Source organism: Moschus berezovskii, chromosome 10 (genome assembly GCF_049115385.1).
Source record: "Moschus berezovskii isolate FMDL1 chromosome 10, NW_MosBer_1.0, whole genome shotgun sequence".
NCBI classification, from domain to species: domain Eukaryota; kingdom Metazoa; phylum Chordata; class Mammalia; order Artiodactyla; family Moschidae; genus Moschus; species Moschus berezovskii.
Genome location: NC_142469.1, coordinates 53,944,352 through 53,962,987, shown reverse-complemented (window position 1 = coordinate 53,962,987; position 18,636 = coordinate 53,944,352). Strand labels below are relative to the sequence as shown.

The following is an 18,636-nucleotide window of genomic DNA, read 5'->3' as shown; positions in this document are numbered from 1 at the left end:
TTTATTTATTCTTAAAGTACATTTGATTTATGAGTTTTTATATGAAAGGTTAACTATGAATATTTAATCTTCACTATGAAAAGTCACAGCTTTTATTACCATATATAAGATTTTTCATTTATTGCTTAAAGGAAATCAACAGCTCATCATAGAATAAATTATTTATCATGAAAATAAAAGTGCAAACAGAATCATAATTAAGAATCATCAGGACCTTGGTAAAGAATATTCGTGAGTTCCTTGTCTAATTATTACTGAACTCTGAGCTAGGTGTAATGATATTCTTGTAACAGCATATTGTTCTCTTATTACTCTACATTCTGCATTTACTTCTGGTATAAAACTAAGTCTCAGAGGATTGCTAACATAGCACATTGGTTTGGCTAGTTGAAGAAGAGCTTTTTCTGAATGAAGCACTTGACAATTGAGACGTGTCAAACAGTCTTGTAAGAAACTGTAATTCGCTATTCTATTCATTATAGGGTGTTATTGAGGATCTTGTCCACTAAATCACATAGGGTCTCTCTTATGAAGACCAAAAAGAGAGTTTTCTGTCAGGTTTCAGTACCAGGAAAAGCTGAATTTCTCCTAGGCAATTGATGTGTCTTAAATTATGGGTTTTGTGTCTTGTATTTTCATCATATTTTCTTCTTTGTTTGGTTGCTGGAAAGTTCAGAATTTAATTTGTGATTGGTTTTATTAGTTGCACAGTTTCATTGATGTGTATTCCCTGTGCTGTCTTTAACCCAGATTTCTTTTACTATTCGGCACTCTACTTTCTTCTTGATCCCATTTCTTATTTTTATACTACTATAGATTTTTGTTCACTGCCCACAATTATTTTCTTTGGAAAAAATTGTTAAAAAATGTTTTCCTTCCTTACTGGACACCTGTTGACACATGATAACCTCAAGGAAGACATTTTACAATATGCACTGAGATATGTATTATAATTTTTTAAAAAATTTACTTATAATTTATTAGCCTAAAATTGTTTTAGAATTTCTACATATAAGTATCCAAGAAACACAGGGAGCCTAAGAAATGTAGTAATAATTATATCCATTTGTAATATTTATTGAAATGTTACCGTTTATCTACTGGGTTTTACCTGAGTCTCAGTATATATTCAAACATAATTGTGAGTGTGTTAGAATATTTAAAATTTTCACATGTAACTATTTTTCCAAGCTATTTGCAAATGACATACATAACATCTAATTTGGGCTATATAGCCAGCAGAATGAAAAATCATTTTGTATTAAAAAACCTAGATATTTGCTCACTCTTGAGGGATAATCCATTGTGTATCTATATTATTATATTCTCACCTCTTTCTACCTGAAGAGATGCTCCTATAGGAAGTGTACATTGATGTAAAGTAATTTAGATACATTTCTCCCAGTATCACACAGGGTAAAATAAAGCAATGTTAATTATTCTAAGTATAAAGTGTATGATTGAAGTAATATAACAAAGTGTTTCCTAGATTCATTTTCTTTAATTGTAAAATAATATTTATTTTGTATTAGTTTTATGTTAGGAATGGTATTTTATAATAGTATTTCTAGTTGTAATCCCCAGTGAGATATTTACTATTTCAACTTCTCACTTTGCTGAAAGAGCTTTGCTGTTTAAAACATAGGCCACAAATTTCTCAAAAAGGAAGGTTATACCTGGCAAATACAGTATTAAAATGAAATTTTTCCTGAGACTTGGATAGCATATTTGGAAAAGACATCCTTCAAAGTTCAGAAGAGAATAAAATGTTAAATATTAAAAATGGACAACAATGTAAATTTATGAGAAGTAACAAAGATAGTGTTTCTTTTCCTTGTACAAAAAAAAGCTTATCTTCTTATCCTTTACATATTTAATAATCTATGGTTTTTGTTTGTTTGTTTTCCCCATAGGCACATTGGGAAGGCCTCACAGGCAGAATAACTTTCAACAAAACCAATGGTTTGCGAACAGATTTTGATTTGGATGTGATCAGCCTCAAGGAAGAAGGCCTGGAAAAGGTACTTGAAACATTCAGTTTATTTACTTTAATTATTAAATAAATATATCCTAATAAAGGAAATAAATATTTCCTGTTGTAGTCACATTTCATTGACTTTTAAATTTATTGAGTAACTCTAAGAAATTTGTTCTCAATTCATTATGTTGGACATAATAATTGGCAATTAGAACTCAAGGATAAAGATGTCTTTTAAGATATTTTATGTTTTTATTTTCTCATCAAGTTTTTCTGATTCTCTCCATATAATGTCTGTGATCTTAATTTAATGTAAGGTATACTGATAATATTAATATAATTCTAATTAGCTATAAAATATAATTAGAAGATATTTGGTGTAATATGAGTCTTTGTATATGTAGCTTATAATCACATGTGCCTGCATAGACTTTCCCACTTAGAGCAGACCATATAAAACGATTAAATACTAAAGCATGTTTCCACTGCTGGGTCATATTCAAGAGAAATGTCTGAATTAATATGTACAAGTAAATTAGGTATGAACATGAATGCTACACATTACATTGACTCTGTCTTCCTTGATTTTATTTATTCAAATGAGGTGATGTACAAAGTTTGGGTGCTACTTTTAGAACATTTTAATAGAAGTTCGCTTATATTTTTAATATATGCATTTAGATATTTTTGATGGATTTATTGAAAGCTACAAATTAAAATAGATATTTTGATAAGAACTTTAGAAAAAAAGTTTTGAGATAATATTGCTTTAAATATATTGTTATATTTCATCTAACAATTGAACATGGACCATCACTCATAGATGAAAACTAAAGAAGGAAATTGAATCAAAAGAAGGGGTCTTTTAGTCTGAAATGAGACAGAATATATATAAATGTTGATTAAATGATGCAGGAGAGAGAAAACACATATTTTTAATGTCACCAAGGCAAGAAGTATATCATCACCAATTGATGAGTAAAATTAATGAGTATTACCTCTTTTCATTGAGAGTTTGGTTGTATCCTGTGTCAAGACCATGCAAAATCAGGAATCTTATAATAAACTGTAACTAAAATATTTGTGAGACTGTCACTTCCTAATTACCTTGCTTCCTAGACTGAGAACATCAGTTGATACCCAAGGCTGGAATTGCTAATGGTGAAGTTCAGTCAGCTCATATGGACTAATCTCAGTATTTACTGGGAATGCTATTACCTTATTCTTTGGAAGTCCTCAGGTCACTAGGATGAGCCTCAAGCACTGCTTATATTTCAACACATTAACATAAAAATGGTGATGCTCTTCATGCTACCATAGACCCAGTCCTATCTTAGACTCAAAGAGAATATTAGAGGTTTCTTCAGGCTTCGATGTGAATTATAGAAATACCCTGAATGTAATAATTACCAGGTATATGTTATGATCTATCCTATTGGTAAGCAGAGTATAATAATGTGAGTTATACATGTTGCCTTGACATTTCATTGATATTTCATGATCTTATCTGAAATTTGAAAATTTGATAAATTAATTACACATAGTCCTTATCCTTAAGAGGCTCAAGAGAATGAGCAGGTAATACACATTTGTAAGTAAATACAATGGAATATCTGTTTCACACCTCAAAAGAGTAATAAAAGAATATTTCTGATAAGAGTATAATTAAGTATATCACAGCACACAAGGTTCTTAGAATTATCTTAGAATATTGGAGAATTTATAGATTAGTAGAAATTGAGTAATTTCAAAAAGATGTAACAATATAGGAAAGACATACATAATGTTTCATTTGATCATATATATATATATGTCGGAGAAGGCAATGGCAAGCCACTCCAGTACTCTTGCCTAGAAAATCCCATGGATGGAGGAGCCTGGTAGGCTGCAGTCCATGGCTAAGGGTCGGACACGACTGAGTGACTTCACTTTCACTTTTCACTTTCACACATTGGAGAAGGAAATGGCAACCCACTCCAGTGTTCTTGCCTGGAGAATCCCAGGGATGGGGAAGCCTGGTGGGCTTCTGTCTGTGGGGTCGCACAGAGTCGGACACGACTGGAGTGACACAGCAGCAGCAGCAGCAGCATATATATATATGTACACGTACACAGTCTTCCCTGGTTGCTCAGCTGGTAACGAATCCACCTGCAATGCAGGAGACCCCAGTTCGATTCCTGGGTTGGGAAGATCCCCTGGAGAAGGGATAGGCTACCAACACCAGCGTTCTTGGGATTCCTGGTGGTTCAAATGGTAAGGAATCTGCCTGCGGTGCGGAAGACCTGAGTTCGATTGCTGGGTTGGGAAGATCCTCTGGAGGAGGGCATAGCAACCCACTCCAGTATTCTTTCCCAGAAAATTCCATGGACAGAGGAACCTGATGGGCTACAGTCCATGGGGCCACAAACAGTCAGATATGACTGAGAACACCTATGCATATATATTCACTTGATAATTTAAGAGTTGGACATGACTGAGCAACTGAACTGAACTGAATATTTTATTTTATATATATATATATATTTGCATAAGGCTTCCCAGGTGGCCCAGTGGTAAAGAATCTGCCTGCAATACAGGAGACCTGAGTTCGATCCCTGGGTGGGGAAGATCCCCTTCAGAAGGGAATGGCAACCCACTCCAGTATTCTTGCCTCGTAAATCTCGTGGACAGAGGAGCCTGGAGGGCCACAGTGTACGGGGTCACAAAAAGTTGTATACGACGAGCATGAGCCATCATTTCAGTTCAGCTCAGTTCAGTCGCTCAGTCATGTCCGACTCTCTGCGACCCCATTAATTACAGCACGCCAGGCCTCCCTGTCCATCACCAACTCCTGGAGTACACTCAAACTCATGTCCACAGAGTCGGTGATGCCATCCAGCCATCTCATCCTCCGTCGTCCCCTTCTCCTCCCGCCCCCAACCTTTCCCAGCATCAGAGTCTTTTCCAGTGAGTCAACTCGTCGCATGAGGTGGCCAAAGTATTGCAGTTTCAGCTTTAGCATCAGTCCCTCCAATGAACATCCAGGATTGATCTCCTTTAGAATGGACTGGTTGGATCTCCTTGCAGTATAAGGGACTCTCAAGAGTCTTCTCCAACACCATAGTTCAAAAGCATCGATTCTTCGGTGATCAGCTTTCTTCACAGTCCAACTCTCACATCCATACATGACCACGGGAAAAACCATTGCCTTGACTAGACGGACCTTGGTTGGCAAAGTAATGTCTCTGCTTTTTAATATACTATCTAGGTTGGTCATAACTTTCCTTCCAAGGAGCAAGCGTCTTTTAATTTCATGACTGCAATCAGCATCTGCAGTACACACATATTATATACACATACACATACTCTCATACTGTAGAAGTGGGAAATAGAGCTAAAATGCTGGTTTTTGTCATACCATGAACATCTTGTCAAGATATTTGCAATCATATTTACAATGTATACATTGTGATTTCAAAGACAGAATAGCCTGGAGTCCTGTGGGTTGCTTGGGAAGATATAGTTTGAAATAACTTTACTATGAAGCCATGAAACTCTTCTGAGAGTATAATTTATAGTAAACAGTGACAGACGGTATTAACTGAACCTTCATCAGTGTTAGTCTAAAGAAGAGCAGACTATTGGGACTCTGTTCTTAAGGGATAATGGTGGTGCCTGTATGGCAAAAGTGGAAGGAGCTAGTTATAGAGCTAGAAATCAAACACTGTAGAAAAAAAAAAAATTAGAAAAGGAAATTTACTTTAGAATGAAATTGGCACAAATCTCCTGAGAAGACAGATAATGTCCTGAGAGTAGACGAAGTTAAGCTACAGGGAAAAGGAACTAAGAGTTCACATCAAACGGTTTCAGAACCTTTGAAAATTAGTATATGAAGTCATCAGCTAAAAGAGGGAAGTGGGATTTAGTTTAGTCAGTATTTTAGTTTAGTCACTATTTTCCAAATAGTGGAAATATTTTGGAAATGCCATTATGGCAGACTTGACTTTGAAATTGTAGGAATTAAAAGTGAAAATTGCTCAGTTGTGTCTGACTCCTTGTGAGCCCATGGACTGTAGCCTGCAAGGCTCCTCTGTACATGGAATTCTTCAGGCAAGACTACTGGAGTGGGTAGCCATTCTTCTACAGGGGATCTTCCCAGCCCAGGGATTGAACCCAGGTCTTCTTCATTGCAGGCAGATTCTTTACCATCTGAGCCACCAGAGAAACCAGTGAAAGATATTCATTTTTTAATTTAGTAGACTGATTAATAGATCAAGGACTAAATTCAAACAGAATTGGGCTCAAATCTTTATTCCACCATTTGCTATTTACAAACAGGTTTCTTAATCTTTTTAAAACACAGTGTCTCCAACTACTTGGGTAATAGCAATATTTGCCTCCTGAAGGCTCACAAGTCTTGTTGATTTTACCTTTGTCTTTTCCTAAATAGTATAGTTACCATTTCACAGATGAAAAGACAGAGTTCCTAAATTGAGAGAGTTCACATTTTTAAAGGTTCAATAAATGGTGATTCAGGAGACTTAAATTACAATTCCAGTTCTATCACAAGTGTATAAACTTCATCCTTCCACCCAACCTCACTATGCCCAATCCCCCATCTCAAAAAAAGCTGACAGAAATGAACTTCCCTCTTGTACTGGCTGAAGAAAGAGATATTGTGGTCTCTAAAAGAACCTAAAAATACTACATTAATATGAATAAGGCTAGGAATTTTAACTATCCTCAATCGTATCTGCTCATGCTACTGCCTCTTTTTTGATTCTTGTCATCTTGGACTTTATTTATTCATTTAATTTCCTAACAAATATTCAATAAACATCTGTTATGCCTTTTTACAATGGTTATATTCTAGTGAAGAAAACCTGCCAATAATAAATGAATTCATTAAATTATAAGAAAGGATTGGACAGTCATATATGTTAAAGACCTCTTGTTTGTATGTACATTAAATAGATATATTTTGAATTGCTTTCTCAAATGTTTATCTTAGGATTAAACCAGTTAATGGCAGTATAATACATACTTCTGATATTTGTGATTGTGAAGCTTCCTGTGGAGGAAGGAACAGGTATACTTCTGACAAACAGAGAGAAGTAGGACATATTCATGGAACTGAACTTGGGGTTAAAATGCTACTCTGGATACAGCGTTCCACTTAGCTAGGAATCATAGATCAAAGTGAATTCCTTCTCCTTTGTCTCGCCAGGGACCTTGGTAAGAACCCACCCGTTAGTCATGGTCTAAGAAGGGTCACCGGTACTGCATAAACAAGCAGTCACGTCTATTATTATTATTATTATTGGTTTAATTAGGGCAAGAAATAATGTCTTTATTCAAAAAGCCAGGAGTAAGATCAGACTTCTTTTATATTAAAAGGGGAGGAGGTAAAGTCAAGCATTTGCTGGATCTGGCCAGCTTCCGGAGGGGAGGTGCTAATTTCTTCCTTCCTGTAGTCATTCACAGATGGACCTGGTCAGATATAAGAAAGGTCAAGAATACTGCATACACATCCAAGCACATCCGTCCAAAAAAGCCTTTGGGACATGGCAGTTATTTCTCTGAAACAGAGGAGGAAGATTAAGGATATAAGACAGTAAATGACTTTGTTTATCTCAGGCAATGATAGGACAATTTCTTTCTTTAAGAGCCTGGTATTGATCATGGCATCTGATCCCATCACTTCATGGTAAATAGAAGGGGAAAAAGTGGAAGCAGTGATTTTATTTTCTTGAACTCCAAAATCATTGCAAACAGTGACTGCAGCCATGAAATTAAAAGATGCTTGCTTCTTCAAAGGAAAGCTATAACAAACCTACATAGTATATTAAAAAGCAAAGACATCACTTTGCCTCCAAAGTTCCATATAGTCAAAGCTATGGTTTTTCCTGTAGTGTTGAATGGATGTGAAACTTGGACCATAAAGAAGGCTAAGTGCTAAAGAATTGATGCTTTGGGATTGGGTGATGAAGACTCTTTGAGAGTCCCTTTGATAGCAAAGAGATCAAACCAGTCAATCCTAAATAAATCAACCCTGAATATTCATTGGTAGGACTGATGTTGCAACTGAGGCTCCACCTGATATGAAGAGCTGACTCATTGGAAAAGATCCTGTTGCTGGGAAAGATTGAAGGCAAAAGAAGAGGGCAGCAGAGGATGAGATGGTTAGCTAGCACTACCAACTAAATAGACGTGAATTTGACAAAATTCCAGGAGATAATAGAGGACAGAGGAGCCTGGAATGCTGCAGTCCATGGGGTTGCAAAGAGTTGGACACAACTTAGCGACTGAACAACAGCAATTGAGATTAATAACAATACAAAAGGAAAATATAATAAATTATTTTCCCAGCTTGAATCATTGTTCAAAGATCATGTTACATATTTCACTTTCAAAATATGTTTAGAATCCATATACATCCCTTCACATCCTTTGCTATAATTATAACCAGGAGACCCTTCACCTGGGCACTACATTGAGGATATACAAATTTATTCATAACTGACAATAAAATTAATAGATTTTTTAAAGGATATGTAACTAGGATATGATTTACCATTGGAAATGGTTTGACTTTACTTATCTTGTACTCTGAGACAGCTATATTTTTGGAAAGACCAGTTTAAATGGAACAAAAACATGACTAATGGCAATAGATATTAAGAAATAGTCAGATGGTTCTTAGAATATGACATCAAAAAGATTCTGTTTAGAGCAAAAACAGGAGGGTTTTACACAAAATAGGTTTGAACTGAGTTTATGACAGTATATGATAATGGTTCATTTCCATTGCAAAATGAGCTATCTAAAGACCATTAAGAAAACACTTAGACTTTAAAAAGAATTCCTTCCAAGAAACTGTGTACAATAATAAGTACAATAATAAAATTGCTTTATCCTACCACCTGATTGAATTTTCTTACTGAATGTTCTTTGTGACAACTATGTATATCATGAGCTTTCCAAGAAAAAAAAATCAGTCTCTTGCTGTTATATTTTATTGGTTATTTAAATGGATTTTTAAAATTTTCATCTAAATAGAGATGTTAAACTAAAATCATAATTGTGTACCTCCCTTGCCCTTTCCATAGCATCAGAATTTCCTATCTATTCTGGTTATTTTTCTGATAGTCTCCTAAACGTGATATTTAATATATTAAAATAGAACTTAGAGAATAGAATGTTCTGTCTTCTCAGTGGAAAGGCCTAATAAATCCTTATTGAAATGTGGATGTTTTATTAATATTATATTAATCTAGAAAAAACAAAAAGATCAAACTAAGCCTCAGCATGCTTTTATTATTTTTTTTAAATTTTATATTTTTTTATTTTTTCAAAAACAATTTTAGGAATCTTTACTTTAAAACAACCTTATCTTAAAATGGAGTAACTTTGGTTTTACGAGCAGCAAGCAAAGTACAGAAGCAAAAATGCATTACAGGAGCATTAAGTTCTACATTAGGTCACAGCGTCTAATCCAAAATCACACCCATAATATCATTTTTCAGGATATCTGGGAAATAGTTATTTCCCAGGATGTCTGAACCATAGCTACTCTATTTTGACTTTTAATTGTAAAAAAAAAAAAAAAATTTTTTAATAGCCAAAGCAGATTTCACCATTAATGACGTCAGTGTTTTTCTAGGTATGAGAAGAGGCAAGAATTGGAACTCATAAAACCTTTTTCTGAAAAGATCTAACTATCTGAAGTCCTGTTCTGTTTGTTTGTTTGTTTGTTTTTTCAGAGCACAGAGTGCCTCATTCCTGATTTTCACCCTGAACTTCTTTCAGGGGGTGTCAGCAGCTTGCAATGGTCATGATGTAATCTTTGTAGAGGCAGCTGGCAAGTACCAACTTCCAGTCAGCAGGGTCCCTTCATAGCCACATATCTGACCATGTGACACCATTTCATGGCCATTGTGTCCCACGGTGCTGGGAAGGCTCATTCCCAGATCTAGGGAAGTGATGGGCCACTCAGTGTGCTAAAATTGGAGTAGGCCTTGCAAGTAGTGAAAATCTCTGGACCACTGTCTTACTAGCCTCCTGGTCCAGGAAAATATTTCCTCTTGTTGCTTTTTCCCATACCCAGAGTCACATTATTACAATTATTGATCTCATATGGAACTGTCAGTTCAGCATTATATCACAGACTCAGTGAAACAAGTGACATAGAAAATAATACAGCCATAGCTAGCAGTTATTAGTCAAATAAGAATTATAAGTCAAGAACTTTCATTAGGTAAAGCCTGGTATATCCCAAGTCACCTGACTTCATTCGTTAAATGATTATAGTCTGTTGTTAATCTCCTGGTTGTACATTATGGAGCATCCGACCTTTATCTGAAGACTGGCTTAGATAAGCCTTAGATAAGCCTTAGAAACTAACCTAGAGTGTCCTTTTAAATAACTTAATTAAATCTTTTAGCAGTATCATGTAACAAGAAACTGTCTCAGCAGTGAGTCTTAGTAAACACTAGACATTAACAAAACTAGAATCTTAATTTAACAATTTACAAAACTTAATATTCCGTGATTTTTCATTATGGAGGCCCTGTAGCCAGGCAGGCTTTGACCCATCAAATAAAAAATGAGGTTTGTCAGGGAGCTGGGAAAAGCCAAGCAGCCATCTTGGATTTCCCATAGCCCTGACTCTGATTTTCAGCTATTGTTTTTAATTTTCCGATTTAGAAGCAGACTGTTGCCATGGTTTAAGGACATTAGGATGGCACAAGTCTAACAGAGTTTTTGTATAAGCAGAATGAGCTTTTACATGTCTACAAACCCGACAATTGGATTAATTTCTAAGACTAGCATAGGATCAGGCCTATGGTAGAAAAGCATTTGATTTATATGCAGAGGGCTAAGAAGTCAAGAAAACATTATAAATGATCAAACAAATCAGGTCCAGCATTTTGGGCAAGCTGTCTACCTCTGATGTCGTCGTCTTCTCATCCTGGTGTAGTGTAGTTTCTTCTGAAAAAAGTCCTTCCATCCAGGTTGGAGACAGTCCTTTAAATTATGTCTTTTTTTTTTTAGTCCTGGTTGCAGGTCACGAGGCATCTGATCTTCATCCAAAGGTAGATCACTGCAATAAGCTTCAGAAACAAACTTAGGGTGTTCTTTAAAAATTCAATTAAATTTTACATTAATATCACATAACAGCAAGGAACTATCCAAGAAATGAGTCTTACTACCTCCATTGGTAGACTGCCATTAACAAACTGGGATTTAACATTTATTGAAACATCCTTTTCTCCCTAAAATCACTCTCATTTCTACCAAATATAACCAAATTAAGACTTGTTTAAAAAATAGATCTGTTCTCAATAAACTTGACCTGATTATTTATATAACCATAGCCCCCCCCCTTTTTTTTTTTGCTGAGACATTTATGAAGTCTCAAACTTAACATGCTTTTAGAATAAAATCAGCCCCCTTAGGGACAATCTTGAGAAAGAAAAATGGCTATCAAGAGCCATCTTATGGAATATATGTTTGCCAGTTTCTCCAAAATTAAGAATTTATATAAATAACATAAATCAAGGTGACCCATATTTGCAAACCTGTAAAAGTTTGAATTTGTTATATTTTACTATTAAAGATTCAACTTCTAAAATCTGTTTTCTGAATATTCACTACTTGCATTTTTACCCATTGGTAGAAAAACTGCTATCAACATTCCACATACTTCTTGCTAAAAACTCAAATATTTTGATAATATATGGAAAGAGTGAGAATTAGTAGTGAGTTTCCATTAGCCTGTCTGAGTTTACAAACGTATATGTTCCAGGAAAAGAACACGTTTCAAAGTGCATTTGAAGAAGTTTTTTGTAGAATATATATATTTTTAAAGAAAGAGTGGTAATCTGTATAAAATTTTACTGTTGAACTTTCTATTGTCAGCAGAATCAATAACCCCCTCTGAAAAGATATCTGAATGGATTTACAGTCCAAAATTTATCTAAATCTGAAAATCTACCTTAGGTCACTGAGGACTTTTTTTTTGATAGATTTGTAAACATCTAATGCATAGCAGCTTTTATCTTTCTTTGATGACACTTGGTACATACATCTTGGTCTCCATGGCAACGATGACCCCTAACTTTCCAAAGAACTGAGATTTCTTTTTCCTCCCTTTAGGAAAGCAATGATAATGATGATGTTGACCAACAATCTTTACACCTGTGGTAAATGCGTCATTTGCTTCTTGAAAAGCAAAAATTGATCCTAGGAAGGACACAAACTTAGTGTCTGTCTTTGAAGATGTTAACTGTTTAATTTGTCTGAGTCATACAAAGAATCATTACATGCCGAATTTCATAACTGTGCTGATATTTTTCAGTTTGTGTCAGTGTATTTATAGTTATTATTTTGCTTCATAATGTCACAAAGAGTTGAACACAACTGAAGTGAGTTAGCAATTAGCACGCATGTGTACTAAACATAATTATAATGCATTGGTTTGATTTCAAAGTCATCTCTGAAGTATTTTTTTATCCTTGCAAAACAATGGCCCTTATCTGAATGTTATCACAGTTATATTTGAGAACAGTAAATACATTGATTCAAATTGTATTTTAAAAATCAAAAGTATCATCTGTCTCTTAACTCTTTAATTATGTTTAGACTTTGTCTTAAACAAAAATAAAAATCAGTGATGAAAAAAATCTATGTTTAGATTATTCATCCCTTTCTGTGAGATCATTATACACTTATTGATTTCTTGTTCTCATATTAATGCTATAGTTCTCAAATGGTGAAATTCCAGACTTATGTTAACTGGTTGATAGACAGTTTTAGAAACATCATTAACTGAGGAGTTCTTTGCATTGTGTTACTATAGTCACTAAGTCATGTCCAACTTTCTTGTGACCCTATGGACTGTAGCCCACCAGGCTCCTCTGTCCTTGGCCTTTCCCAGGCAAGAATATTGGAGTGGGTTCCCTTTTCCTTCTTAGGGCATCTTCTTGATCCAGAGATTGAACCAGTGCTCCTCTGTCCTTGGCCTTTCCCAGGCGAGAATATTGGAGTGGGTTCCCTTTTCCTTCTTAGGGCATCTTCTTGATCCAGAGATTGAACCAGTGTCTCCAGCAATTGCAGATGGATTCTTTACCGCTGAGCCATTGGGAAGACATAACATTGGAAGGGGTTAAGTAAATTAAGGCAAAAACTGTCTAATTTACCTGTAATAGTTAGTAAGAAAACTGCTATGTTGAAAAAACTGAGTACCCACTATTCATGTTTCATGTAGGCTTGAGGTACCTGAGTTTGCAAATTATCTAGAAAGAATAGACACACTAGTTAACAGAGAAATATGCAGCCCACCAATTACATTGGTGCTTCCCTGGTAGCTCAGTGGTAAAGAACCAGCCTGCCAATGCAGGAGACACAGGTTCGGTCCCTGCATGTTTGTGTGTGTGTCTGTGTGTGTGTGTGTGAGATAGAGACTATGTAAATATATATATGTATATAATAATTATATATGTATTTATATATATAATCTCTTATTTATCTATTTATCTGTGATGAATAGTTAGATTGCTTCCATGTCTTGACAATTGTACATAATGCTTCTATGAACACTGGGGTGCATTTATCTTTTTGAATTAGTGTTTTCTGTTTTGTTTTTTTGGTCTTTTTTTTTTTTTTTGGATATATACCAAGGAGCGGAATTGCTGTTTCTATGGTAGTTCTATTTTTATTTTTTTTGAGAAAGCTCCATACCTTTTCCACAGTAGCTGTACCAATTTACATTCCCACCAAAGTGTACAAGAGTTCTCGTTTCTCCACATCCTCAAACATTTGTTATTTGTGTTCTCTTTGATGATAGCAGTTCTGACAGGTATGAGTTGGTATCTAACTGTGGTTCTAATTTGCATTTCCAAGATGATTAGTGATGCTGAGCATCTTTTCATATATTTGTTGATCATCTGCATTTCCTCTTTGAAAAAATGTCTGTTCAGTTCTTCTGCCCAGTTTTTATTTGGATTATTTATTTTCCTAATTTTGAATTGAATGAGCTCTTTAAGGAACCCTGATGGCTCAGCAGGTAAAGAATCCACCTGCAATGTTGGAGACATGGGTTTAATACCTGGGTCAGAAATCCCTAGAGAAGGGAATGGCAACCCACTCCAGTATTCTTGCCTGGAGATTTCCATGGATAGAAGAGGCTGGCAGGCTACAGTCCATGGGGTCACAAAGAGTTGGACATGACTGAGAACTAACACTTATATATTAACTACCCTTATTGGTCATATAATTTGCAAATATTTTCTTCCATTCAGTAGACTGTCTTTTTGTTTTGTTGATAATTTTGTTTCCTTTTCTGTGAAAAATATTTTAAGTTTAATTGGGACCCATTTGTTTGTTTTTACTTTTATTCCTTTTGCTTTAGGAGACAGATCCAAAAATATATTGCTATGTTTATGTCAAAGATTGTTCTGCCTAATTTTTCCTCTAGGAGTTGTATGGTTTCCGGTCTTGTATATAGGTCTTTAGTCTATTTTAATTTATTTTTATGTATGGTGTTAGAGAATGTTCTAATATTCTTTTATAAATCAGGAAGAATTTTTTTTTAAGCAACCGTATTTTTTGATAGAGACTCCACATTGTGCTCGGAGAAGAAAATGGCACGCCACTCCAGTACTATTGCCTAGAAAATCCCATGGATGGAGGAGACTGGTGGGCTGCAGTCTGTGGGGTCGCTAAGGGTCGGACACAACTGAGCGACTTCACTTTCACTTTTCACTTTCACACATTGGAGAAGGAAATGGCAACCCACTCCATTGTTCTTGCCTGGAGAATCCCAGGGATGGAGTAGCCTGGTGGGCTTCCGTCTATGGGGTCACACAGAGTTGGACAGGACTGAAGTGACTTAGCAGCAGCAGCAGCAGCCACATTGTGCTAAGACTATGTATAATGTACAATGTGGTTTCTCATGATCGCCAAACAGACCTTCTTTAGAAATTGCCAGTTATGCTCTTTGCTCAAGACATATTTATCTAAAATTAAGTAAAAACTATGTATAATCAGAGAATTTTTTTTCCTTTTTACATTGTTCTGCGATGAAAAACTGTTATCACTCTTTTCCTTATTCCCCAACATCCATGGTTATATTGTTAGCAAATGCCAAGAAGAGAATGTAAATAGAATTTTAATAGATTCTATGATGCCAAATGTTTTTTAGTGGATAAATTATTTCTTAACCTTAAATGAGCTTGACTTCATATATAACTAATATTTACACCCAGCTGGAAGTGTTTATTTTGTTTCTACCTGAGAAAGTTTTTGGTATACTTGTTGAAAATTATTATTTCAAATTCCACAGAGAATTAAAAAACCTGTCCCACTTATTCTGCTCACAAGGAAAAGTACTAACATACATGTTTAGAAGAAATTACAAAATGCTAATTACAGATGAGGCAAACAATTATATATCTCAGAAGAGGAAAGAAAAACATTATCTCAGCCAAAGGAGTAATATGAAGTATAAAACAAAGAAAATTTATGCTGTGAAAACTGTCAGAAACAAAGACAAATAAATAAAGCATCAGTTAATTAATGAGATACTCAGATAAATAGCTTTAAAAATAAAATCATCTGAAAATAAATGCTTTTCTACATGAGAAAATAAATCAAAGCAACAAAAGAGAAAATGTAATTTACCACACAAAATTATATGAAGAATTTTTTTTAATCCTGATAAATATAAAAAATAAAGCACATTGTATATATATATATAAAATTCTTATGATTATGTATTTTAACATGATGGGTGGGAGGGAGAGTCAGAGGGAATGTATATATGCATGCATATACCTGATTCACTTCATTGTACAGCAGAAACTACACAATTTATATAATTGCCTTATATAATATTGTAAAGCAATTATACTCCAATTTAAAAAAAAGGACATGAAGAACCCATTGTATATCAGAAAAAAAGTAGAAGATGAATTGTGAGGAAGTTTTATTATACTATATACAATCAGGTAGATCATAATGAACACAGTAATAGTTTTGGAAAGCTATATAGCAACATGTACTAACAGTCTTGACTCTTTTTATTTTTTGCTCAGTAATTCCAATTCCAGGAATCTGTTTTTAAAATACTAAAATATGTGGGCAAATATTTGTAAATAACTGTGTTTTACTAAAGCCTTATTTTTAAAATTTATTTATTTTTTAATTGAAGGATAATTGCTTTACATAATTTTGTGGTTTTCTGTCAAACATCAACAGCTTTAGGTAAACTGTGATATGTTTATATGATGTTCCTATTTTATAATCATTAAAATTTTGAATGTGATTAATTTTTAATTCCAGAAGAAAATACTCATAATAGTGTGGAAATAGGATATATTAATTTATATAATAATTGGAGCACACTTATAAACACATTGGGACTTCCCTGGTGACTCAGACGGTAAAGTGTCTGCCTACAGTGCAGGAGATCCGGATTCGATCCCTGGGTCGGGAAGATCCTCTGAAGAAGGAAATGGCAACCCACTCCAGTACTCTTGCCTGGAAAATCCCATGGACAGAGGAGCCTGTTGGGCTACAGTCCATGGGGTCGCAAAGGGTCAGACACGACTGAGTGACTTCACTATAAACGTTTATCACTTGATCCTCACAATTGCTCTTTGAGGTAAACAAAGTTATTTCCCCATTTATAGATGAGGAAATTGAGTCGGAGAGAAGTAATGTGCCCCAGTCCCCTGATGATAAGTTATGGAGATGTAATATGATCCTGGTGATCTGACACACCCTTCCAAGTCTGGGAGATTACCTACAAGACTATGTTGGAAATTATGTAAAGAAAATACATGTAAAGAAAAAAGAATTAAAGAAAATACATTAAATCATTAGCTATGATTGACATGGGTATGTGCTTAGCTTCAAGTTTAAATTAATGTTCTCCTTTCTATTTGTATGTTTTATAATTTGATATCAATAATATGCATTCTTTTCATGAAGAAGAGCAAATTTAAGAACTGTTCAGAACACAAAACAGAAAAATGAGTAATACCATATTTTTCTATTGTTCTTTGTGATTTTTGAAGTACTTTCGTATTACTTTTATCTAATTTTATGCTTATAAGTAAAGTGAAGTTATGACTTATGCAAACCGTGATGTTTTAAATTGTATGAGAGGGTTGCTATACCAGAAAGATAACTGTAAACTTGAAGTATTCAAGTAAACCAACAGATAGACTCACTCTATTTACCATAACTCTTTGAGGTCAAGGGTACTTAGATATATTTATTACAATTTGAAACTGAAAATAATGTTAAATGACTTGATTGAATAATATAATGAAAAAATTATGGTTCTTAAAATAGATTGCAAGAAAAAAGATTGTCTTGATTTAGTCTATGGCTCTTGTGATTAAAACCGAACAAAAAGTCCCACTGGTGGCAATTTCTTCAATCAATAGAAATTTTTGAATCATACAGTTCTAAGAGACTTAAAAATCAGGGAATCATACAGAATTTTATTTGATTTAAATTGTTATACCACTGAATTTCTGAAATTTTCTAATATTCTGTGCAGAAACCTGAGACTTATAAACAGGGATACCTAATATTTGTGATTATAGGTAATTATGGATTCATGAGCCAGAACCCCTTCATCCAAAGAGTGCTAGAAAAACAACCAACAGAAAATGAACCTGTATTAGTAGGTTTAGATGAGTAAACATTTAGCTAACTTATTTTTTGTAAGTGTAATCCTGGAAGATAACAGTAAGTGAAATGGACAATATTTTGTATTAGTGATTTGGTTACAAAGTTGAAAAACTTAGTGGTCAAGCTTGTCATTAGACAGATGATACTGGGCAAATGATGCCTGCCAGCGCTTTGCTAACAGAATTATATGTCTGAAAAAATCTAACTATTTAGCCAATAGTGGGGAAAGAAAAAGACAATCAAATCTAAGGGACAAATGTGTAATAGGTATTAATCATAGATCAGGGTCAGAAAAGCGCCAGTCACTGCAAAATACAGTCTGCAGATGTCTGTTTAGCCAACAGGGCATTTCTGTTTGGGTTGTTTTGTTTTTTGTTTTTTTTTAGTGATTTTGAATTTGAAACAATTTAAGCAGGTCAGCAGGAATTCTAGGTTTGACATCCCTTCTGTCCTTCACCCACATCCTCAGCAGGGCCTCTACTAACTCTGGTGATGCCTTGCTAGAGATTAGAAAAAAGTACTTATTCTGGGTGTGCAGCCCAAGGCACACAGCAGAGCAGGTTGGGTTAGTGGGCCCCAGTTGCTTTTCTGCCTTGAGATTTTTTTGAGATTTAAAAACTGCACATTTTAGCCTAGAAATTCTTACTATCGGCTTACGCCCTTTCACTTTACACATTGATATTACCCGTCTGGCCCCTGAAAACCTTTCATTATTGAATCAAAATTGTAATTAGTCTCTTTATGACATCAAGGTAGTCACAGTCTTAAAGTAATTTGATTGACCAGTATGTAATTTACTTTGGAAAGAATGCTGAATCAAGACTATTTTCTTTTTTCCCCTTACTATATTATTTGATTTTTTTGCTTTATCGACAAAAATATCAGAAATATATAGTTTTAGGTGGTAGGAAGAAAATTAAATATTAGAAAATATGACAAGATTTTTTTTACATTATTAGATGCATTTACATTGA

At 34.5% G+C, this 18,636-nt stretch overlaps 1 protein-coding gene across 2 annotated transcripts in view; it reads left to right on the top strand.

Annotated features, from left to right (window-relative positions):
* GRIK2 (glutamate ionotropic receptor kainate type subunit 2) overlaps nt 1–18,636 on the top strand; it is a 772,190-nt gene that overhangs the window by 485,516 nt on the left and 268,038 nt on the right. For both annotated transcript variants that reach the window (XM_055433591.2, XM_088840933.1), the window contains exon 8: nt 1,914–2,021. In XM_055433591.2, the coding sequence (XP_055289566.1) occupies nt 1,914–2,021 (108 nt within the window). The remainder of the gene's footprint in view (nt 1–1,913; nt 2,022–18,636) is intronic.